The following is a 26,166-nucleotide window of genomic DNA, read 5'->3' as shown; positions in this document are numbered from 1 at the left end:
TACTTTAAAGCCAATCGAACACTTATGGGGAGTACATATGGGCACTCCTTAGCTAAGGCTGATTGTAATGCGACGTGATTCAGGGTCCAAAAGGGTGCCAGTGTTTGGCGATGGATAAGATAAGCATTAAGCCAATGACCGACTTCCCTATTCCCCATTGCCACCTACCTTGCGTGGTCTGTAATTGAAGTGTAACCTAATTATTTTTGGAATTCAGATTTACAAAGAGGATCATCTCAGTTCCTTTGAAAGTTGACGCTATTTATTATTATTTCTTTGATTTCCAATTCATAAACAATTTTTTTTTAAAATTAAATCCTTCCTCTGTGAACCAAATTTTAGTTTGGTTAGTTTGTGTAACGAACTTGAAAGGTTTCCACCGATATAATTGAGGTGGATATTAAAAAGCATCAGGCGTTGAAACGTTTTACGTTTCGTAATGAAAACGTTTAGTTGCAAGTACTTTTTACATAAAACAAATAACGTTCATATTATCTCCAATGTATTATTGATTGGCACTAGGCAGAGACGTTGTGTCTCTATGGGTATTCTAAAAAGTGTAATATGAAAAAAATGTTCTGAAGAGTTGTTTGGGTTGATCCCTCCTGCCTCGGTTTATCACCGTACGCCGTATTAACTCCAGATTTCATCCGTATCCGTATCGCCATCAGGCTGGAAGTCTTCCGCGGTCCACTTCGACTCCTGGGAGATACGACCTCCAATTGTTTAAAAAAAGAGTTTACTCCTCCCTCAAAAGCCGGAAACGCACCGATTAAAGTGTCCATGGGCTATGATGACTGCCCCTTTTGGGCGACCCGTAGGCTCCTTTAAAAAAAATATAAATGTAATCCCCGTTTTATTCTCTCACAGAGGTTACAATGTTTTGCAATACAACGGTAGGGATACTTTCGCACACCTCAGCAAGTGACAAGTGAGACTGCATTCAAAACAGTTGCTCAAACATCTACGTGCCCAAAGCTACGTAAAAATATAAAATGTATTCTTTACAATACCTATTGAGTGTTAGTGCTGTAGTGTTAAGTTTATCTCAAGTCACACTATCAGGAAAGGAAGAAATTGAAATACGTAAGTGTTATTATAATGTTATTTCTACAGTATTTTATTTGAAAACCACAACACACTTAAAACATCCCTTGCTTTTTAAAAGAAAAATATAAAAAAAATATTAATCACGTTAGTGCAAAAATTATTATTTTAGTTAAGACTTTTAAGCAACCTCGTTAATTATATTTTTTTTTAAACTGAAAGAACTATACAGCAGCATTAAATGTTATTTAACTCTTAAATAAAATTAAGGGTTATAAAACATAATTGTTTAATACAATACATATTATGTATTACAAAAAAATTGTCGTCGAAATTTAATCTCTTTGAGAAATATATTTCTTCAATGTACAAAAGAAGGAACTCAATTAACTCTGAACTTATTAACACACAATTGTACAATACACAATTATTATCAGACATCGGAATTTTCGATAGTATTTATATGAAGTAACATTAAATGATACTCGACTCAGTGAAAGATCAAATGTAGGTCGCAAAGTCATTACATAAGTAACATTCAAGAATTAATTTTTTGGCAAATAAGGCCATTTTGTAATGTTAACGTTAATCTCATATTATTAAAGAGCTTAATTTATTCAATCTACTTAAAATATTTTGTTCGTTTCACTCGTCGCAAGTATCTTACGTACTTATTTCTAACAAAATTTACTACTACTTACCCTATTTGATAGTTAAGTCGTAAGCCCTGAAAAAGTATGAGGCAGATACAACCTTGAATCTGCTTCGATCGATATGTTAACGTAAAATTGTAAACACCGTTAGATTGTAATCTATCTCGCGAGATTATAAACTGTCGAAAGATTGTGAACCTCAGCGTACTGCTTACAATTTAACGTATTATTATTCGGTAGATTGTACTACACTAACTTAGTTATCATTCAAACTTCTTTGGTCAATTTCAGATTAATTTTACTTCCCAACCATTTCATATAACTACCGAATAATAATACGTTAAATTGTAAGCAGTTCGTTGAGGTTCACAATCTTTCGACAGTTTACAATCTCGCGAGATAGATTACAATCTAACGGTGTTTACAATTTTATGGTGACAGATATATCATCAAAGGCAAGTACGTGATCATGGCTGGTACCGTCCAACTCAAAACAACAGTTTCGCATTTTGTACCAAATATTACATTCTCAAAACAAAATAATTATGAAAATGAAAATAAAATACAATATACAATAAAATACGTGCTCGTCACGTTTATTAGCCAAAACGCGTTCTTTTAAAAGGAGGGACAAATTGGATGATGGGATGCCTGATATGGAATGAATTTTTTTATTAACGAGACTAATTTAAAGAAGCATAGTAAAGATATTTTAACGTCCGATTAGATTGTTATAATGCTAATTATTAATTTATAAATAAAATGCGAAAAATAATATAAAATGAATTAAATCCGGAATGATCATTTAATTTATTGTTTAATAAATAACTTAACTCTTAATTTCTTTTGAACAACTGAGTACGCCTTCCGAGCTTGTGAAATAATCTGGCAAAACAAATACCTATTAATGTCAATGTTATACGCAACAAAATACAAGTCAATGTAAGCTAATATTTACAATCACAGTTCGCATTGACTCGTGGTGGCTGTGCTTATTAAAAACATTTGCATTATTCTATCTTTAAACAAATTTATTGCAGTGTTATTACCTAGTGTATAATTAGGTAAAATATTAGTATAGGCTATAAAAACAGTGCCACTATAGCCCTTAGTCTAGGCCTCAAATATCTAGAAAAACTGTACCTGTTTCTTAGATTATTATTATTGTTTATAGGCAAGTACGTAAAAGCTTCGGCGCGTGAATCAAATCCCTGAGGTCGTCGGTTCGATCCACGGCTATGCATTGACTGGAAATAAAAAATAATCAAAGAAACGGATGCAATATGAGGCCAAGATCCATATAGCGCCCATGTAGCCTTGTGTGATACCTGCCATCAACTTTTTCATATTCTTCGCTCTGAAAAGAAATATGACCCTAGAATTTAGTGACGCTAACTGCTGAGTTACACTCCCAATAAATGAAATATAATATTATCCTAAACGTCTCGGAACATACTTCAGACACACGAATTTGGAAAAAAAAGGTTGGGAAGGCACAGCAGATCCGCCTATTAAGATTTACTTTTACTGAGTGACAGACGCAAAAGGTGTGCCCTTTAACTGGGGAACTGCGGGACTTTACGTAATATATTACGACGAGAAATACTACACTGATTGAAGTTTATTTCCGGACTTACACTATACGATAAGTTCACTTTCATGAGCGACGTTTTATCATATCATTATATTGCAAAAGAAAGTGCTGCCATAATCATAATGTCAAAATACGAATGTTTTTAGTATTACACTGTTCGTCACTAAATATTTTTATTCCTTTTTGAATTTCAGTATATAAAATGTTTAAAAGTTATAAACGTAATATATGTATAGTGTCATTATCATACATCAGCCGTCAGCCAGGTCTTTATTAAATGTGATTTGCATTTAGAGTCCAGTAAATAAAATAATCTTTGGTAGTCCCGTAACTGCGAAATAAGACAGGAGACACATTTCGGCTACTTTTCATGGAAAATAATAATCTGGTAGTTTTTAAGAAGAATTTTATGATAAAAAATAAATTATATAATAATCAAATGTTACAGTGATTTAGATAAACGCTGACAGTTAATCGTTTCAATGAACATCGAAGATAAATACATAATAATACTCTCTTACATACAACATACGTTATTAAGTTATTTCTAAGCGGAGTTTCAAGTTTAGACGCATGAAGGATTCTGTTTACCTCACTGTTACAAAATTTACTCATTTTAATTCGAGAGATTTCTCAAGATATGAGAAAGGTGAAGGCTGAGCACAGCCACACTAACAAGTAACAAGTGATGAAATGAATTTAGTAAGCGATCACCATAGATAATATCTAAAATTTTGAAATGCTATCCTAATCCAGCTTCATACAATGTCCGTTTAATATATATATTGAAATCGCTAACCGATTACGACGTAGAACTTAGATTCTATATTATTCTATTTTCATACTTTTAAACTTTTTTGGAAATTAAATAAAACTAACTAAGAACATGTCGTTATTATTTACTAATAATACAAAATACAACATAACTTCACTATGCAGAGAAATTAAAAATGCGCATTGGAACAATTTACGCCATCTATCTACTACATCCCTTGGAATAGGAAATTCGAAAGGGAATAGGAATCCCTCGATCGACTATGATTGAATTCGATTCTAATTTAAAACCTACTCTTTTATTAATCGGTTAAAAAAAGGAAGGCTAAGTCGAAATATATTACTATGTAGCGTACACATATTACGTTTGGATAGACAACAAGTCGTTAAGTTGACGCAACATATTCTCTAACCGCTTGTGAAATATTACTAGCCTTGAAGATAAACTAATTAAATGCATTATGGATTGTTTTATGGACCCTCGTATTGAGGTCTATGTTATTAATTATCATAATGCATTTTAATAACATCTTACGATATTTGATGTTTAATATTGAACTAAACCTGGTAGTTTTATTTAATTATATCATATAAATAGTTTATATTATACATAATATGAATGTACGACCAGAAAATAAAAGTATGTTATGACGCTTCAAAGTAAAGATTCGATGTTTTTTTTACAGAAAAAATATTTGCAACATGCAAGAAGAAATCGCCAGAGTTCGATGGATGCGTCAAACGAGCCTTAAATAAACTAAAGCCATATTTTAAGAGAGGTAAACATGAGGATAAACTTGCTTAGCAGTAAATCTCCAACACTAACCGCATGGCATTAATCTATTTGTATGGTATGGTATTTTAGGTATACCAGATATGGGTGTTGCGTCGTTTGATCCTCATTTCGCGCGTGAGGTAAAGCAAGTTCGAACTGTGGGTGGTATGGGGTATACGCTTAAATTAAAAAATGTCTTTGAACGTGGTTGGTCGCAATCTACCGTCACAAAATACAAGTTAGTACATATATTCATGATATAAAATTGGCGTTAACTTAAATACTTAATATGTTTATATCCTGTTTAAATTGTCCACTTAAGTTCAATTTTAATGTCATATTTTATAGGACAGATTGGGACAATCAGAGAATAATTTATTCTCAATATTTTCCTGAAAAATCATTGGAAGGTGATTACGAATTTAAGGTGAGTCTCACCACATTTTTCAGCTTCACCCTTATACTGCTTAATAAAACCTAATTATATACTTTGTAGAAACCCATAACAAACCTCCATTTTTAGGGAGATGCCTTCGGTCTTGGAGTACTCCGTACTGGTCACTGGAACTTAACTCTACGTGATTACTCTCAGACAACGAGAATCAAACGAAATGGAAGCGGCGTAGATGTACACGTTGAGATCGATCATATTGGCGATATGGACATTCATGTCGGCAACCTGCTGCAAGGCCGGAGTATAATGGGTAAGAATGTTGTCTAAGTTCTGCAGACTCCAATCGTTATCTTTCTTCCCTATGATTCTAGATAAAAGTTCTTTGTATATAAAAATGGGTGGTAGGAAATGCAAAGTGCAATTTTTTCGATTTGAATTAATTATCTTGGCAATATGAGGTAATAAAAATTTGTTTTCTTAAATTTAGAACTAAATAAGTATTTGTTACATTTCAAGTAAATTTTCCTACAGAGGTTAATATTCTACCAATTGCATGGCTTTAAAATAAATTGTCTTTACAGAGGGTGTTTTGGATCGTATTATAAATGCATCTTGGAAACCAGGATTCGCGGTAATAAGGCCGCTCATTAACGACTTAGTCAGCACTGCGTTTACAGACATCTGGAGTACGTCCTTCAAAGATTTCCCTATAGAGGCCTTCATCCGGGACTGACCTTTGTCAGACCAAATTTTTAGTGTAGGTATCCTAAGGGATTGGCCCAACAAAATGTCAAGAAACCTTAGGGTTGTAAGTCTTTAGTTGTTAAATATTGTTTAGGAAATAAAAAACATTAGTATATTACATATCTCAATATTATATTTATTAAAAAATATAACCTAACTATATATATGACTTTATATTTAAATTCAATCAACAAATAACTCGCACGTTTGATACTGGAATAATCAACCTCAGTCTTCCAACACAAAAACCGACCGGATCAGTCTCACGACACATCTCACAAGCACTCCATAAATACAGTATAACATTGCACCATTTATAAACCAGATAAAATTATACACAAAAACATACCATCCAAAAATTTTCATCACTAAGCGAGTTAACTAAATACCATTTGATAGGCTTTTTGGAAGTAGAAATAAGTACACATTGTGACAGTGAACAAAACTATACAAATTGATAATCCCGCGTCAGACGTAAACAAAATCGAACTGTTACAAACTAACGACTTGTATAATAACTGTTCATTCTCAATTCGACAATGCGCGCACGCCTATGTTTACATTTAAACCATAGAAATAATTGCTAGTAATCATCTAGAACAAACAGTTACTATCAAATCGAATGTACATTAGGACCCTGTGGAACGTCAACACGACGCATTTCTCACAAGAAATCGTTGTTTTGTTTATTCTCTGCCAGTTAATTGCAGACGGAAAGTTCAATGAACTGTTTATACATCCTAGATAAGCGTAACGTATGAGGTCCTTGACAATCGGTTTTACAACCAGGCACAGGTTCGCACATAAGTGCATCAACAGACAATTCAAAATTTGCCTCCAAACATATCGTTCGAAATATACTAATCTCAATATTAACCACTTCAAAATCAAAGTTTTGATTCAATGGTTCATAGGTGCGCGTTCGAGCTATACGGAACCAATCACTATTTGAAGTACTTGAATGTACGTAGAACTCGTATGGCTCTATTTATATTCCAAGACTTCTTTCTATACAAAATTATATCAGTATTTTCCAATTGTTAACTGATTATGTGCGTTTTATATGTTACTTTTTCTCAATCGAGACGAAGCTATTTTTCTCAAAGTCAGCAGGTCATTCAAATTTAAAAGCTACAGAAAAAGAGATTTCGAAGACAAATTTCAGCAGCTCTTAAATTTGATTGACTTTTAGGCTTTGAAAGTTTTTTATATTATAATTTTTTTTTCTAATTGATCCTCATAACATTGTGGCGCATATTTGATCAATTTCTTTAATATTTCTGCTCCGACTGATCAAAAATAATCCAAATCAACAGAAGACAGTGAAAGTAATAAATAATACAATGTGATACCAATTAGATAGTATTAGAATACAAAAAAAAATTAATTTGTACTTCCTTTTTCGTATCGTTGGCCCCTGAATATGTGTCACAAACGATTTGCAAAAATCCTACGATAAAATAATATCTCCCAACTCCTCAACAAAATTAAAAATTAAAAGTATAATAAATCGCATACGTGACCTCACCATTACTCGATCACTTAATATTTTAAAACAACAATAAAATCTAAACGAAATCTTTGCTATTACAATTCGAATTTTTCATAAATAAAATTAATGAATTTTAAACTAATTTAAGGAAAATATACAATAGTGGAAATTCATTACTTATTTAATTAGTTATTAATGAAGACAAACGATTTAACAAAGTGTCTGGCGGGACTCGGAACCAAAACGTAACATCGCAACAAAATCTAACGAAATCTCTTACAGGCGGCTTATTGTTGACTTCGAAGCGAATTTTCTTGCCCTTACAAATATATATCGCGAAATACGATTTTCGTTCGACGTCAACTTATAAGGCCTAGCAATATTTAGTCCTCTCTGAAGGGAAAATAAAACAACCTTTTTCATCACCAAAGATTGCTATGCAAAGCCAACATTTCTCAGTTTTTTTTAATGAAAGTAATTCTGATGTTCTCTCTAAATACAATACGTATTTAACGCAAATAACAACGCGTCTTATCCCAAATGTTAGTTAGTCTCCAATTTCGGTTTCAATGACCTTTTTAAGTCTATATAGCAATATCTATTTATTTAATAGTATTTGTTCATCAGAATTCGTATACCCACAAACAAGACTTCATGGCTTAACATAGCGAGCTTAGAGATAGCTAAAAGTTCAATTACCAGCAGCGCCGCTACTCTGTTAATCCCAACAGCCATAACGATTGCTATCCTCTTTAACTCTTGGACAGCGCAATTCCAAATTTGCGACATCATACTAGAGTTTTGATAATTCAATTGCATTAACAACTTCGGTATCACAATCGCTATTGGAAGTAACAGAATAGCGGCACAGGTCCCATGATCGCCTTCACCCATTCAACATACGCACGTGCATTTAACGCTAAAATATTTTATTTTGATATGCACTTATTTATAAGTTTTTACAATTTTGTGCTGTACACTAATCGGAGTGAGGGCGTCGCACGATAACAACGTTGCGAATATAAGACCGGAAGATTTCAATAGAGCCATAATAAATCAAATTTTGTTTGTTTATCTGCTTGAGTAGCGCTTATACTTTCTTTAGCTTTAGGGAATCCTAAACATCAACCCTAATATTATAAAAATAAAAACTTCATTTCACGTACCTTGACGCTATATCGCTGCATTGATTATGAAGGTATAATAACTGCTATATTCAACAATTACTACAAACATTAATACTGAAGAACTCATAAGCTTATTTTGCTTTTCTCTTTTGTGAGGGACAAACAGACAAAATAAACCTTATATTCGCAACAATGTCGAATGCACTAACATTACGAGACGGTTTCAGTTTTTTACATTTTGTACTACAAATGATACTTGAAATAATAAACTATGCGACGACCCCGCCCCGCCCGTATTTACAGTGACAACTAAACGTGAAGCTTAACATAACCGAAATGTTAACTAAATATTTGGCAAACAATAGTCGCGTGTGGCTTATATTTTGAAGTGAGACGCACCTGTTGCGAGATTACGAATAGTTTTTTATTGGGCTCAATATACTTTTGTATTTAAACTTAACGACCCGTCATATTTACATGTCATACCAAAATAGACCCTTTACTCACATATTCTAGCATCAAATGCCTATTTTTGAATTAAAAAAAAAACAAAAATCAATTAATAAATACCTACATATACGACTAAGGGTGAGATTCAGAATCAAAGCTTAGTCCCAAGTACGACTCCCATATTTTAAGTCCAATTTGACTAATCGGTAAGTGAGACTTAGATTTTGGCATACGTGAGTACATAATTCTCGACTCTCAATCTTACCCTAAGTATTCTTTCTGTAAGTCAGTCGAAGATAAATTCTGTTATGAAATGAAAGTCGCACGTCTCGAGCGTATTACGTGCAACGGGTGCGTCCCATATCATGGAAACAAACGTAGCATTGACGGGTCCTATTCTAGCTTTACAAGTAAAATTCGAAGGCCGCTAAGATATCACCGTTCATTACTTTATATGTACATGCCGCGGCCGATTTGAGCGAGACTATGTACAGTGCGGCCGCGGAAGGGAACGTACACGCTCGTGGCCTCATCTACACGGACACTTGACCTGCGGCGGTACTCTATAACTTCCAATAGCGACTTCAATATGTAGATTTTGTCCCACATCTACAATTGAAAATATCGAAAGTGGGTAACTATATTGAATACAGAAGCGCTATCGGAAGATGTTTTAAAGAAGAACTTTAAGAAAAAGGTCGAACGATTTGAATATTAGCGCAGATATGTATTCCACCAATACACATATTGTTAACAGAGCAAACTTAAACATTACAAAAAAAACATATAATTTTATTTACATATTTTAGAAAAATAAAAATTATAAAAGTTGAGTTTAGAATAATCGCCATTGAGCGGTTTATCAATACTTGGAATAAATTGATTTCATCTTTTGACTATTGGCTTTGACCTCCTTCCGTAATAGCTCGAAATTATTGCTCCACGTGCGACAAACGACCGCGCGTTTACATTCCCATTCGAACCGCAAACACTCGTTGATTCTGATTGAGGTACTCCAAGAGTTCACAACTATCCCGTAAATTACAATGGTAAAAAAGTAGAAACTTTTTCGTCGATCCGGGTAAAAATAGTTCAATATTTACACGTGACACAAACACCGCCCGTTTCGTGACTCAAGCCATAATCCAGCTTCGAGAGCTGAAAGTGATTTTTGCATACAAAGTGTCAGGTCTCGAAGATAGATCGGGGATTGTGTCTTCGAAAGGGCCTAGAATTCAAAGTCAAACAGCTCCGAGAGACCTTCGTCGTGATCGAGACAGAAGCCGTAATCTGTCGCCGACATCGGCGGCTCCAAGGCCAGGAATGGCTCCAACTCCATCGGCTCTGAAATGTTACGACGACTACATCAATAATGGTATCGTAATATGTTCTGATCTGTAATCTTGTTGAAAACAATTGCAAAATAAAATATAGTATCACAATTTATTGAATTCACGTAGTTTTAATTTTTTTACATAAAAACCGTAAAATGTTTGATTGCATATTTAGATGTAAGATAAATATAAGAACTGTAGTCTCGTAGTTTAGACCTAGAATACAAAAAATACACCATATACAATAAATATTAAACTGTCCTGTTCAGCTGTCTGTTTCATACATGTTTAGAATTCACACTGCGATCACAACTTTGATAGAAAGCTTTAGTGTTATAACAGGTACACACAAAAACACATACTGGTACGGTTAGATGCGCTGGTTATCGATGGAATGCGGTATTAGTAGATGATGTTAGTGGGGAGTGCTTGAGCTGAATCCCATGGTGCTACAAGAAAAACTGCAGCCTCACGGGATACAGCTCACAACAAGCCCCGGCTCCAACCCACGGCTATGTACAACTTACGCTAACACCACAGTATATTGTAGCAAGCAATTATTAGACTATTAAATTATATTATTTTAGTATTGCACATTCATATCACAAACACAACAAAATCTGTTTTTTGCCTATACGTAGTAAGTACAGCGAAACGCTTACGTACGATATACGCACGTACACGACTGTAGGACTGCTTTTGAAACTTAGCCATATCTATTAACTAGACAAGCTGAATGCTTCGATTTAAACAATTTTAATTTATTTTAGTAACAAGTAAAATATTTTAAATTTAAGTAACTGCATTGTAATAACAACATTGAAACAGTAATAAAGCCAGAATTTTTATCGATTAATAGCAAAAACATTTCCTTTTATATTACACATGTAAACACAAAAATTGGTTATTCATAGATATAAACAAAGAGTCACAGATGTAACACACAACAAAAAAGTTATTAAGTGATTAATAAATCTGAAAACACTGCATTTTTTTATCTTTAATAAGATAAAAAAAGAATCATTGAAACTACTTTAGAAAACTCTTTTTTGTTATGCATTACTAAGCTTTTGAAGGCCCAATGACTGATGACATAATGAGTGGGAAGCATGTGAGAACCAATGTTATTTTTAGTGCGAACATAATCAAAAATAGTCGACGACATTTATTTTTGAAGTTGTTTTTAAAACAAACTTCTAGATCTATTTTAATAGATATAAAATTAGAACACAGTGTTTGATTGGCGATTTCATCATTCGAATATTACATGTAGAGGTTATATTTTAGCATATCTGATATCGATATATCCAATCCACTGTAGGAAATTTTAGTTTAATTTTGATGATGTGCGCACGCAATTAAGCAGAAAATGGACTTACACGATGAGAATGTGAAAAATTCGCCGTTTCGGACGCCGCGTAGCTAGAACTCTGACTGTGATGTGAATGCAACACAAGTCACAGGCCGAGTGCTAGCTACGAAACGACCATTCTTCTGCCCTCCATCCTTTAAGCTTAGCTTAAGCCCTTTACTATGCCAGGTTTAATGTGTGACCTATACGACCATAGAATCCGTAGAAAATGGCAACTCTGGTTAACCCATAGGTCACCAAAGCTGCTATTTTACTAAAGCCAATACCCTCAAAGCTGAGTTATTACAATTTTTTGTATAATGCACATGGTAATTAAAAATACTATATAACATTTATCATAGCAAATTGCATAAAAACAAGACTTAATTTTACATTAAAAAAATAATTAGAATATAGTTTAGGTTCCTGATATAATATTAAACCAAATTGGAAACTCCAAAGAAATTCCAGAGTACAATTTTTGAAGTTATACTTCTTTAGGCGCGTTATGAAAAATTGATGAGAGTGAAATTTTACGATGCGCGTGCACCGTGACACAAAATTAACAGAATGAAGTTGCCCACGGTAGATGCTACGGCATTGGCCATAATTTAAAAAAAACATTCGAATAATAATAGAATTTATGATACACTTAATGTAAGAGAATAAATAATAAATATTTAATTTTTCAAATGTAAACTGAACTTTATTGACTATAATGAATTCTTTTCCAGTCTTTGATTTTTAATTGTAATTAATTGCTATTTTTAATAATGCCAAAGAAGTAAAACTTCTTACGCGCGTACATAAGTACACGCACCCTTTTTTCCACAAACAAATTCTATTAAATAAACTAGTATTAAAAGGTTTACAATTAAATGAAATATAATAAACAAAATAAGCACTAGGCTCCTTTATTAAACATATTATGGTTTTGTTAGGTGCGAGTGTATTCCTTCACCGGTGAACCCGAATTATGGAATCGATTATTAGAACCATCCGTCGTTATATTTTACATAATTAAAATGGATAAGCTTACCCGTCTCTTCATTGTGAAGCAATTGCCGTCCTCCACCTAACATAGGGGCGAAGTCGCTGTCTGAGATCAAAGCGTTTCGCAATCTGCCTCGGGCTCCGGAATCTGCAATTATTCACTTAAAGTCAGTGGAAATTCGTGTTTATTTGCCGGTAAGTTAACTCTGCGTAATTTTCTAAAGAAAACTAGGTAATGCCTGTCATGTTTCTAAAGTTTAATTTTAACTTCAATATTTATACATATATCTTTTTTGTTTTTTTTTTATTCGGTTAACACATACATTAAACAATGCAGTTTCTTCTGCTACAAACCTATTCGGTATATTTTAGGTATAAGAAAATGTACATTTCAAAACTAATTAATTAAGTAAAATAGAATGTTAAAATAACTGTGTCCAGTTTGTGTTTCCACCACACCAACTACTTTCTATTTGAGATGTATATGATAAATTAAATTAATAAAAAAAAAAATAATAATAATAATAAAAAAAAAGAAAAAAAACTGACGTTATAAATTATGTTTGTTTTTTATCCGTCAAAGATTTAAATAAAAAAATTCTTAAAATGTATAATTATTAATTCTAGTTTAGTTATTAATTAGTCTTTTAATTCCTATAATAAAAAATTACGATTCTAAAATAACGAAAAAACGTGCAAATCCTGTAACTACGCATTTAAAGTATCAAAACTGTTAATATTTCTAGTTTATTATACTCACGATCAGCAGGCAGATCGACAGTCGTCGTATACGCCCTCGAATGCAATGGGAGAGTGGGATCCGTGACGCAGGGCGATTGTACGGGAAGGCTGCGGGACATGCACGCCTGATCATCGTCGCTGTCCGGCTCACGCTTAATTGGAGTTCTAAAAAAATAACAATTTTAAAGCAGAGCTTAGGCGAATTTGAGTCAGCCTTGATCAATAGTAAATATCACCAAAAGTACCCAAAGCAAAATTACAAAATGGCTTGACCATGCAGAAACTAATAATTTCCTAAATTATGTGATCTGGACAGTAGAACCTCAAATAATACAAAGACCCCATTACTATGAAGTTTTTATTAATATTAGCTATAATAAAAAAAATCGTTTTAATTCCACGATATACAGTCTATGCATTCTAGATAAGATTTTTATTAATTTAATTTAAAACTAAGTTAAATTTTACATTTACATATAGTATGTCTAAATCTAGAAATCTTTGTGACTAATCAATTAGTGATTAGTTTGCCAATTAATGTGGCAAAACTTATTCACTGTCTTATTAATTAAGCATTGTAATTATAGGTATTTAAGTTTTGCGTATTGATAGATGAATAACTAAATATTATTATTATTATTATTTTATACATTTCATTTCATTTTCATTGGTATTGGATTGGGTAACCGTAACGATAAAGTGTAGTCCATTAATAAATAAAGATTAACATTTATTATACAATGGCTGCTTTGTTACAAAAACATACATTTATTTTAAATCAATAATTTACTACATATATATTAAATTATAACTAAAATTGTGAAATATTTATGAATATACTTACGTAAAACTAGCGCTTATAGAGCTTGAAGGCATCGCTTGCATTTGGGCGACGAGGGGCGCGAGTAACGCCTTGTTATCCTCAAGTAACGGGTCCGCTGGTAGTATTACTGTTGTCAAAAATAATTTATTAATAATCTATGTACCAACAGAATATATATACCTAGAGAGTTCTATAAAAATAAATCAGTGGCCCTACAACCTCTTTAGGTCTTGGCCTCAGATTTCTGAATCTGTTTCATGATCATTTTTTGAATCTAATAGGCAAGTAGGTGATCAGCCTCCACACACGCCGACGACTTTTTGTTAGACATGTCGGTTTCTTCACGATGTTTTCCTTCACCGTTCGAGCAAATGTTAAATGCGCACATAGAAAGAAAGTCCATTGGTGCACAGCCGGGGATCGAACCTACGACCTCAGGTATGAGAGTCGCACGCTGAAGCCACTAGGCCAACACTGCTCATCTCATAACTAGAGAGTTCTACTAATTCTTTTTTTCCAACATAACTGAGCTGCCTCCATAGTAGCATATTTTTTCAGATTCATCGGCAAGGCCTAATTCTGTAAAATGTATTTAATAGTACAGTAGACCGACTTCTAACAACCAGTATCAATAACTACTGATTTTACTGCCCAAGATGCGCAGTCGTTTCTAGATTTTTTCTCTGTTAAGGCAAGGCAATAAAATTTATTTTCTATTTTCAGTACTCTGAAACTAACAATAACAGTAACTTGTTACTAAACTCACCCGGGGATGACGATGAAGACCGCTCCTTGGAACAGAGGTACACCTCAATCTCTCCAGAATAGGACTTCAGGTGGATGGAGTAGCCATTCTCCTCATCCGGATGAGGGACCTGAAATTATGTTAATGTTAATACTATAATGGTAATACTATAACTCATTTAGCCAACTTTATTGGTTAATAAAAAAACAGGGCATGTAAGATAAAAGGCATTTTCTGTTTAGGGAGCGTTCAAGTATTACGTAACGATTTTGGGGGGGGCCGCCCTCTCTCAAACTCTTTTTGTAATACGTTACGATGCGGGGCGGGGATTGAATCACGCGTTATTGTTAATATTATTATCGACTTTCCAGTACTTCACTTCAGTCACTTCAGTCACTAGGTGGTCACGAAACGTTTTACTATAGTTGAGTACAGAAAAACGTTATGGCGCGTCGAACGTCAATAATCTCCAAAAATTGCGTGACGTAATACTTGAACGCTCCCTTACCGGATTAATTTTTTAGATCTACCCCCAGTTATCATCTCTGTTTATCATCTCAAATCATCTTAGGGTAAGATGATTTAAGATGATGCAACATTGTTTAAAGTAAAAACTCTAATCTTTATTGGGTTTTAACGCAACACCGCTTTATTCGTATGTATCATAATATGTAATCATCATTAATTTTAATGCATATTTGATAACTGACATGATAATCAATTTAAGGCAGTAATCATGCTTTCTACAGCGATTTGACACTTTACAGAAAGTAGATCTACCTTTTATACCTTTTTGGGAAATATAATTTTAACTTTATCCAAATCGCTAGTCTTTTCTCTAAAATCTAGTATGCATGACAGTCTATTTATAGAGATAATATTCTATAGGTAGTAATATAAATCTGATACCAAAATCATATTAGAAGATTTATGGCATGTTTTAGAAATGTTATTGCTTTTATAATTTAAGAAATTTATTGAATCATCAAATGTCTCAATCAAGACACTTGTATTAAAGTACAACTCCCTAAAGTGCCATACCCACTCTAAATAACGATAATATGTCATTATTAATGATAAAGCAAGTAATTATTCCAACTTAAGCACTTACTGCTTTTATGATCTAAGTTACTTCAAATTTTCCACTTTCACAATGTTTAGCCATTTTATGTATTAAAATATAAATCATATTTGAGGATAAATAAACTCACATTAAGCTTGCTATCCGCCGGCGCCTTTATAGGTATAACGGTTTGATTCTTAAACTCGCGTATAGAGCGGAGGTCCGCGTACGTTATATACGCCCTTTGGCCATGCTCCTCCGATAGACGGTTGAGGGCGTGGTCGGCCACTGCCAACGCTCGACACACCCGCGCTTCTCTCACACCAAGAGCGTCCACTTGCCGTCGCAATCGACGCACGCGGTTTTCTTCGCCTAACCCTTCTGCGCCTATACCTAATAGGAAATACATTTTTTAAATTAAAATACAAGGCTATTATTAAAATGCCTATATTAATGTTGGCTTAAAACAGGAACACGCCACAACACTTGGCACAACTCAGAGTATTGTATCTATTTGTTTCTTGCCACTGGAGTCACTACACTATACCCTTACTTTTTTGTTGTTTTGTAACGTGTCCCCGGTAGCTCATAATAAAATCTTGTTATTATGCAACATATTGCTGCAATAATGGCTACTCATAACTGTGGGAGTGTTTAATCTATTATTAATTACATTTTGCAGGAGCTTTTCAGCTTTTATTACTACTAGCAACAATAGGGATAGTGTCCTTCAATCAGGATTGCAAATTTATCCTCTACACTCATCACAATAATATTTAAAAGTCAACATATAATATTTTGAAAAAATTCCACACATTTAACAATGCTGTATTGCTGGTCAGCGTTTAAGTTTATTCAGGACGTTCTGCCATTTCTACTCCGTACAGTTGGCCCACTACGTACTGAAATTCTTGAGAGGTGTAGTGTGCACTGTGCAACCCAAGTGTACTACAAGAACTGGGTTTCTTTGTACCAATGGGATATGTACGACAGCGAAGGCCTAGGTTATTTGCGATACCAAGGGCAAGGAACAGTCTGTTGCACAGATCCCCGTTATCAAAGACGTTGCGATTACTGAATCCTGTCTCCGACACTATCGACATATTTGTATGTTCCCAGAGTGAATTCCCAGTAGCGATATTGTGTATATTATGTGTTTAATATTATATATGTACTTTATTATATTTTATTTAATGTTCTCGACATTATCGTCTTGACATAGTCTGTAAGGATAATGTATGTATTTTTGTAATAAATAAATAAATAAAAGAAGGATCGCAGAAGCCAACAGAAGACTCCGAGGGGACCTCCAGGAAAATGTCACGTGGGAACACAGATCCAAATGGAAAGTTCAGGAGGAGGCCTTTTAGTGTAGAACACGAAGTAATAGAAATAACAATAACTAACCTAGACTAAGAAAAACAAAACTAACACCCATTTGATATGTAATTTGTATAGTATGGAATTAAATTGGGTTTATTATTAGCTAACATGGCAACCTCATACCCGTCTCAGGTATTTAATTTCTAGCAAAGATAAATCGGTTACTATGGTAATGTGTGTATAATGAAATAATACTGGGAACATTTCAGCCAGGTAGTCTAACGGTCGGCAATTCCCTTTGCAAGGGGTTGAAACCACTCACCGCATTTCCATTGTATATTGTTTTTCGATCTTTTTTCTAAAATCCCAATGCCCTCGAGCACATTTGTTATATCGTAGATACGACGTTTTTGTACCGAGAGGTATTCCGCCGCAACGTTCAGATCTAAAACTCCGTTAGGCGATGACTTGAGCAGAGCTACGAACTTTTTTGTTAATAAACCTAATGATGTGTCAAACCTGGAACAAACCACAGACCAATTGAATAACGTTATTCAAGTTTTATTACAAATATTTGCACATTTAAGAAACTGCACAAATTTCTGTTTATTAATGAATCTTCAACCACCATAGATATGTACCTAGTATGTATGTCGTAAACTCGTGATATGGCTTTTTCACTAAAGATGTCAGGATTTGACATTAAATAATTAGATCAACAGGATATTGACTATTATTTTATTGTAAAATCTGGCGAGGGTTTTGGCGCTATTATTTAGAACAAAAAATACCAGATTTTGAACCAGAGAGAAACAAAATTGCTACAATGTCTTCTTCCAAAAATACTGGTGTTTACTTGGCCCGCTAATTAATAATCTTACTTATTTTTAATTGGGCAAAACAACGAAATTGCGATATGTATATTATTAGCATTATCAACGGCCTCGCTACTTATTCGAAACGACCTTAGGGTCTTTCACAATAAAATACATGAAATAGTGATTGTACGAATAAAGACATTTTAATGCAAAAATGCGTTTTTCCAAAACCTATTAATACCATTGCTATTACCACACCAAACATATTTAACAATAACGAATGAATTAATAAATACTGTCATCGGGCACACTAAATCTCTAAACTTCCGGAACATAAATTGCATTCGAACCCATTCAGAGAAAACAAAATGAGATGGAATGATAAGCAAAAAATCGCGAACCCAAAATTACCTGTATCAATAAATTTGTACCTGGAGCGTTCTGTGTATTTTTTCATAGAACTGGACGGGCGACTATACGGCGTGAGGACCTTCACTCGTTTCTGTTTGGGTGTCTTGAAGTCCGCCTTCATGGGCACCACATGCCCCTGACTTCCTGAACTGCTTTCGCTAAGGTTGAGTCTCCGTTTCACCGTCTGCCAATTATTCGTTACTTTAAAACTTTGGAAGTAAAACTATATAAATGTCTCACGAAAACGGGGAACTGCTTAGATAAGTTTCATTCATCAAGTATAAATGATGTAGGTACAAAAATAGTTCTACTGTTCTTAACACACGACTTGTAATCATCATCTTTTAGTTCCTAACATAAATACGAAACTATAAAGTTATAGTTTCGAAACTATAAAGTTATAGTCGAAAGTATAAATTTACCCTGTAGAATTGTTATTTGGACAAAATATTTATTTTGTTTGGTTATTATTTAGGTAAACGTTTCAAGCAATCGATTTAAAGAATAATTATTCTTATATTAGAGCAACATATTCCTAACAAATCTTACTGTATAAACATAAGCGTAATAATATAATAAAATAAGTGTAGTGTAATAACTGAGGTAAAAGTATATAAGAGAGTTGTCGTTCCTTCGACAAAAGGCGTATCTAACTACTTGAAGCCAGTTTGTCGTGAGATTAATTCGTTCCTGCTATAACCATTAAACTGGTATGTTGGAAGACATATGTTGTCCATAACGATAAATAACGCACAATTACCTGACAGTAATTGTTATCTTTAATGTTTAAAATTGCAAGAAAGAAAATCGTAAATATTATGTATGGATCGAGATGTAACTGATATTATCACACGCACAAAGTACTGGACAGTTGATCCAAACATGTACAAAACGGAATTTCAGAGTACAAACGATGTCGTCAAAAGACAGTCACATAAAATATGTAAAATACCTAAATTATTCTTTAATTTAGGTCGATACCATAGCGAGTGGCGATGATAGCTATCTCACTCACCCCACCCCTCAAAACATGTTCTATATGTGAAAATTAAAATTATATCGTAAAATAGTTAGTTTTGCCAAAATATATGTCAGCTACTACAATGTCGTCAATGAAGCCATATCTTTAAACGCAATAGTGGCAGGACCGCAACAAACATTAAACAAGTAGCTATTGTATTGTCAGATAACTAGATAATTACGTAATTATTGAGGTGTAATGAGATTTTTCTTCCAATCTTGCATCCACTGCAAAACGTGACAAAAATCACGACTCACTCTAAGAATATTCGGTCTCAGGTACGTCATTATTAATCGCCTCTCTTCAATTACGTATAGCGTACAAACACCTAATCACGACACAGAACACATCTATATCACAGAGTCAATCATCGTAACTCCATAATTTAAGTCCATTTTAATTAAATATCACAACAGTATGTCAAATTATAAAGTAAAATAATTTGCAAATAGTAGATCACAGGATAAATGCATGAGGCATTTTTCAATGAACCGATGCAACTAATTCAACTTAAAGCAACGCGGGGCCAAAGCCCCCTTGAAGGAAGTGTGTGGGGAGGGTACCCGTACACAATACAAAACATAAATTAGAATCAACACAAAAGCGCCGAGCTCTCGGAAGGGACCTCCGGCAAAAGAATGCCAATTTCTTATCTTAAAAACTCGTGTTATTATTAATAGTCAACTGACAAGACTATTGTTAATTTGCCGCTGTTGCGGGGTCTCGGCTCCGCTCGTCTTTGTGCATCGTCTAAATCAGAGCAGATGTTTAAAGCGTGACATCTAAGATAAAACATCATTCGACACCCTTGCATTAAAAATTTCGTTTGCACTATTTACTAATCAAATGCCTTCTGATCTGTTAGATATAATTTCATAATGCATCCTCTACGATTAGGGCTGGTTTTAGTTCGAGTTATGGAGTATAGAGAAAGTTTTCTAAAATTGTAGTACCCATCACGGTTACGCTGTGACAGAAAAGTGGAATTGCGCAATAAAGGAGCGCATGAAATAGGTACCTGCCCACGTGACCCCATGGCGTTTGGGCCACATGGCGTCGCACGCGGGTGATTGCCACTCGGTACAAATTGTGAACGTGTGTTTCTTAACATATTTAACACTATTACTCGAATAATTTCAAAAAATATGAACAATATTTACGAAATCAAAAGTCGATCGAGGAAAACGGATTATTATAATTATAGGACATAGAGAATAAATATAAGAAAACTTCACCTGAATTAAAATTTTGAAAATTGCAATAGTTTTGGAATAGAATACAATAACATGCTTTATGTCCATGATTCCTACCATCTCTTACCAATCATCCCATCCCTATAGGGCTTAGATTTTTTATCCACAAATCTGAAGAGTCATTAATTGTATATTTCAATATTTTCTTATACAGTAAAACTTTAAAAAAAGTATATCCTTCTATGCAAAATCTGTAAAATTTACGATAAGAGTAAACAGTCGAATGGCTCAAATCAACAAGGAAGTAAAAATGGAAAACATCCATAACTATAAATATTTAACCACATGCAATTTCTATCGAATCTTAACAAAATTTACGTTTATTCACACACAAAATATATAGCATGAGATTGGTCACTAAAACTCAACACAAGCATGTTATCTAAGGGACGGACTAACCACTTCCTTCCAAATTCATTTCCCTATTATTAATCTGGCTTAACAGACCTCCTGCTACAACAAAGTGAAGCACATGTATGATTTCAGATATTAAGAAAATTATATGATCAAATAGAGAAACATCAACACTACTATGTCTTGAAGATTAACAAGAGTCTAGAATATCTGAGTTGTAAAACAACTTAGCTTCAATAATGTGTTTCTAAATGTCACAAAATGATTTAAATGTTTCCATATTACTTAAATATGACAGCTCCAGTTCAGCTCAGTTATGGTATCTGTTTGCAACTCCTAAATAAGATTCAAGTATTGTATGTATATAAACTTATCCAACTTTTTATAAAAAAAAATAAAAAACAATATTCTATCTTGCATTTTACTCTGTATGTATAAATTTGAACAGTAATACAAACTTTTATTGTTTAGTTCATAAAGTATATTAATATGTACAACAAATTAAGTATTAAACATATGATGTAACAAATAGATGATACACCCCACATGTACTATTGGGTCCATTGACCTCATTTAGGTCTTTGACCCTAAACATTAGGACCATAAAGATGTCCAAAAACGGGTAATAAATCATACATCTTACAAAAATTAATTTGTCCCTATATATATACACTAGGTATATGTAAAGTCGACAATAATATAATTTAAATATCCTGTGTGAGATTGTTGTGAACCAGACATTTCTATAATTAATCTTATTTGGCAATTGTCAAATCAGCCTCTCTAAACATAGATTTGTTTTCTATAAGATAATCTTAAATTAAGTGAAAAACTCTGCCATAACCAAAATCACAGTAACACTTTCTTGTTTTAAAATGTGTTAAATATTGTCTGTTGACATTACTTATGAGATGATAAATAAATAATTGTAACATAAATGTATGTTCGTTCATCTTGCATTTAAACACATTGTCTAACAAGCCCTCGGTTTTCCTAGTTGCATCTAAGCATATAAGTGATGTATGATTATGTCCTTAGTTAAACATTTCATAAGCTTCTAAGCTAAATATTAACATTATATGTTTCAACATATAGATAATATTTAAAATGCTGATTTTGTTGAAAAGCAACCTAAGGGCATATTATAGACAGCTTATTAAAACTACTTACTTAATTAGTTTGTTAAGTTTTTGATAATCAACTTAATCAATAAATGCTCAAATAAATTGTTTATACATGAAATATATCACTTAAAAACTGTTCCTGAAGAACTCTCAGTAAGCAATCATTGTGAAAACAATATTTCTGTGAACAGCTGATATGTAGAGCATGATCTCATTAACATAAAAGACATGAATACAACTTACATTAGAGTATAACAAATGGGCAGAAGTGTAGAAATCTGGCATAACACAAAACTGTACCATGTACCATCATGACCTCAAACTAATCACCAAATTATAAAGATTAAGGCTTAAACTTACTTCTGAAGTCTTCGGCGGTGCGGAGGGCGCCTCCCGCCGTATCTGATGCTGTGGCGTGGCTCCATATCCATGATCTAGCAGGTGATAGCTGATAGGCTGGCTCGGGCTGTCATCCAGGAGCGTGGTCTGCGACGGAGACGCCCCGACGCGTACCACCACCTCAGCTTCGCCCTCCGCCTGCCCTCGCTTCACCCCCCTCGGCATCGCTGTCACCCCAATAACATCAATATTATACAACACGTTTTAGCTGCTTTTTAAGTAAACGTAATCAGTTAAATGAAATTGGAAGAGGTTAGGGGCGCCTTGCGCGCGGAAATCACAACTTATCAAATTTCTTCTGACACGAATCCTCTTAAAACTAATAAGTTCTAGTACATTTCCATATTTTCCAGAAATGCAAGCAAATGTCTAAATTAGCTTACGTCATTATTTCAACGACATTTTACCAAAAATATCGACGACCTAGCGGTAATTCGTAATCATAACCGCATACCAGGTACTGCGTAAACATGTTTTTTTTTCATATAATTAACTTAATATATTTAAATTATACTTACAAAAGGTGTAAGCGAACGATATTCGAATACAGAACCATAAAACGACATTTAATGTTTTCGACGCAAACGCTACATTATCGAGTACTCAAAATAAAATGTCCGCCGCTTTGTTGGTTTCGTCTCTCGAGTGAACTCGTGGATATCGAGACGCCCGATAACTTTCAGTTAATTGTCACACTTTACAAAAACACATAATCAATTTACACATCTAATAAATCACTAGTAAAAGATATAAAATTAGGTCCCTAGTCCACATTTTATAATATTTTAACAAGTTAAAAATGCAGAGATATCAAACGACGACAGGAAGCTTTTCAGAACATCTGGCTAGCAAGCGACGTAGCAGTGGCGCGAACTACGCGCGCAAGCGCGAAGCGACCGTACAAGCCCAAGCAACCCCTAGACGCCGTTTTCTAAATTCCTCCCCTCGCTTGAGAAGCCATAAAAAAATAACGAATTTTTTAATTTTCGTTGCACGACCGGTTTGTAGATAACTTAGCCCTTTGCGCATGACAAAGAATGAATCAGACTGGTTAGAGGAAAAATTTAAACATGTATACAAAAATATAATAGTAAACAGTTTCTTATTTTCAAAAAATTCTAATGTTACCTACTTAAAAGGTAAAGGAATTTTATTCCCTATTCAAAAGTGTGAGTTGTTTAGTTGTTAATCAATTCGAAAACTAATTATTATTATATTGAAACTATGTAAAAATATACGAGTCGAGCTTAAACTGCTGTACTCAAGAAGAATTTTGTTAAAGCATGGCATAGATGACCAGGCAAAGAACCTGAAGCGCCGTATTTTAGATTTTCGATACTCTATATCAACTGATTAATTATAATTATTAATTTAGAGTACCTATACTGTATAAAAGATAGCTTAAGGTTGTAAATAAATTTATTGATTTTTAGATGTTTCAAAATCAAACATTAAAATGGTATTTGCTTATTTATTCTGTAATCGATTCTGGTCAATGAATGTTATAGTTTCATATTAAGTTTGCTTTTTTAGGATATTTTTTTTTTACCATAGGAAAGTAGAGATTTCAACGAACAGAAAGCACACCAACTTTTTGAAAAAAGCTGATATTTTGACGGGTGAATTTTCGATTGAAAATTAGGGTGTTTTATGAAATTAATTCAAAATAAGGTGAAAAAATAAATATTTTTAGTCAAATAAATTACAGCGTATTTGGGACATAGAAAGGTAAGTTTTCACCAAATTTCGTTTGAAAAAATAAATTTTTGTAAAAGATAAAAATTAAAAACCAAAATCTTGGTTTTTTGAATTTTTCACATAAATTTTGAGGTTATGTAAAAATGTGTGAATACAAAAGTTTTAGATCTTTTTATTACCTACAACTTTGCCGTTTAACTTTCTTCGATAGGACTTTTAGTTTTGCCGAAAATCGAGATAAACCGTTTTTTACCCTTAAACCTCCCCTCCCTTCCCCTTCCCGACCTCAGATCGCCCGTAAATTATTTTTCCTTTAATTTTTATAATATTCTCCTCCTTTTCCAATAGGTTTCATTCTACTATTATTTTTTTAGGTTTACAAAATTATCGGCACTGGTCTAGTAGTAAGTAGAAAGGAGGTCAAAGCAATGATTTTTATTCGATATATCTTTATATAATGGTCTCGTACATTTGTTAACATTAACGTCGATTCTTTATTATTATTTTGGTTTATTCGGAATATTATTTATGAATCTGTGTCCAGAATTCCGGATTTCCGATTTGACCTTAGCATATTAATATTTGTCATAGTGTTATTACTAATTAGTAAATGTTTACTGATAATATCTATATTGATTACAGATGACACAGGTTGTTATGTTGCTGTAAACAGTTATAACCCCAACAAAATAGTCACATCGTTAAAATGATTACCCATTTCCCAGAGAAAATTCAACGTAACATAGCGTAATATATTAATATATGTATATTCATATATTAACATATAACATATATATGTTATATATGAATTTGAATCGAAATGGAAATCTGATGAAGATTAATACACTAAAACGTAGTAACGTATATTTTTAAACTAAGCGCCGTGCATTCCCGGAGGCGGAAGCAAAGTAAGATCATAGATTAATTTAGACCTGTGCTTGAGGAGATAGTTTCCACATAGATAATTAATTATTCATAATAATTTAAATATATTTATCTTGGCCAATCTGTGGCTTAATATTTTTCAATCTCTTGTGCCTGCCCGTGTAGTAGACTTTAGACAAAATTTTGTACGCGCGTAAGAAGTTATACTTCTTTGGCTTTCTTTATTTTTTAAAAATATTAAATAATTAATAATGAATATTTAACGTTAATAATTTAATAATATTTAATATTTAGTATATTATTCAATTATTAATTAATATTAATAATAATAATTATTATTATTTATTATTTTATTCATTAAATTTAATAACTAGGTATGTTCAATAACCTTTTAATTAAGTAACAATAGGTCTTTGTGAAAAAGCATTGCTAAATTTCGTTAAAACAATAATTAAAACTCCTTTAATTGTTTAAAAGGTACTACAAAGGTCATTATGGTCATTCAAAATTCTTGGCATAGCTGCTAACTTCACGCATATTCTATTTCTTTTTACTTGTAGATTGTCTTATTCCCATCTCGCTCGCGCCGGCTATAATCCCACTGATAATGTTGTCTCAGGTGCGCGCGCATCGTAAAATTTCACTCTCATCAATTTTTCATAACGCGACTAAAGAAGTATAACTTCAAAAAACAAAGTTAAAAATAGGTGATAAATGTCCGCAATTAGCAATAAAATAAAAACAATTATTTGAATACGATTCTTCTGGCTGATAGTTTTT

General features: G+C 33.2%; 2 protein-coding genes across 2 annotated transcripts; one reads left to right on the top strand and one right to left on the bottom strand.

The window, feature by feature from the left end:
• The first annotated feature begins 900 nt into the window (after positions 1-900).
• Positions 901-6,143, top strand: LOC125060149. Its single transcript, XM_047664907.1, has 6 exons — positions 901-1,086; positions 4,755-4,847; positions 4,934-5,081; positions 5,192-5,270; positions 5,367-5,547; positions 5,819-6,143. Exons 1-6 carry the CDS (start codon positions 996-998, stop codon positions 5,968-5,970), a joined length of 744 nt encoding a protein of 247 aa, XP_047520863.1. The 5' UTR covers positions 901-995; the 3' UTR covers positions 5,971-6,143.
• On the bottom strand, positions 6,093-23,912 carry LOC125060148 (transcription factor E2F5). The gene is made up of 10 exons (XM_047664906.1): positions 23,322-23,912; positions 22,765-22,970; positions 18,673-18,836; positions 17,746-17,942; positions 16,249-16,493; positions 15,059-15,167; positions 14,314-14,419; positions 13,489-13,634; positions 12,775-12,876; positions 6,093-10,394 (listed from the first exon to the last, which is right to left on the bottom strand). The coding sequence occupies exons 2-10, from the start codon at positions 22,966-22,968 to the stop codon at positions 10,279-10,281; spliced, it is 1,389 nt and encodes a 462-aa protein (XP_047520862.1). The 5' UTR covers positions 22,969-22,970; positions 23,322-23,912; the 3' UTR covers positions 6,093-10,278.
• Between the last annotated feature and the right edge of the window lie 2,254 nt (positions 23,913-26,166).

This window comes from Pieris napi, chromosome 21, assembly GCF_905475465.1.
Source record: "Pieris napi chromosome 21, ilPieNapi1.2, whole genome shotgun sequence".
Lineage (NCBI taxonomy): Eukaryota > Metazoa > Arthropoda > Insecta > Lepidoptera > Pieridae > Pieris > Pieris napi.
This window is presented reverse-complemented; position numbering and strand designations above follow the sequence as displayed.

Bases quoted from the DNA above. Each gene is read 5' to 3' on its own strand.
- LOC125060149 (XM_047664907.1), top strand. From the start codon at position 996: ATGTATTCTTTACAATACCTATTGAGTGTTAGTGCTGTAGTGTTAAGT. The intron at 1,087-4,754 runs GTAAGTGTTATT...TTTTTTTTACAG, and splicing joins AAAGGAAGAAATTGAAATAC to AAAAAATATTTGCAACATGC. The intron at 5,082-5,191 runs GTTAGTACATAT...CATATTTTATAG, and splicing joins TCTACCGTCACAAAATACAA to GACAGATTGGGACAATCAGA.
- LOC125060148 (XM_047664906.1), bottom strand. From the start codon at position 22,968: ATGCCGAGGGGGGTGAAGCGAGGGCAGGCGGAGGGCGAAGCTGAGGTG. The intron at 17,943-18,672 runs GTACAAATTTAT...GGTTTGTTCCAG, and splicing joins AAATACACAGAACGCTCCAG to GTTTGACACATCATTAGGTT. The intron at 16,494-17,745 runs GTGAGTGGTTTC...ATTTCCTATTAG, and splicing joins CAATATACAATGGAAATGCG to GTATAGGCGCAGAAGGGTTA.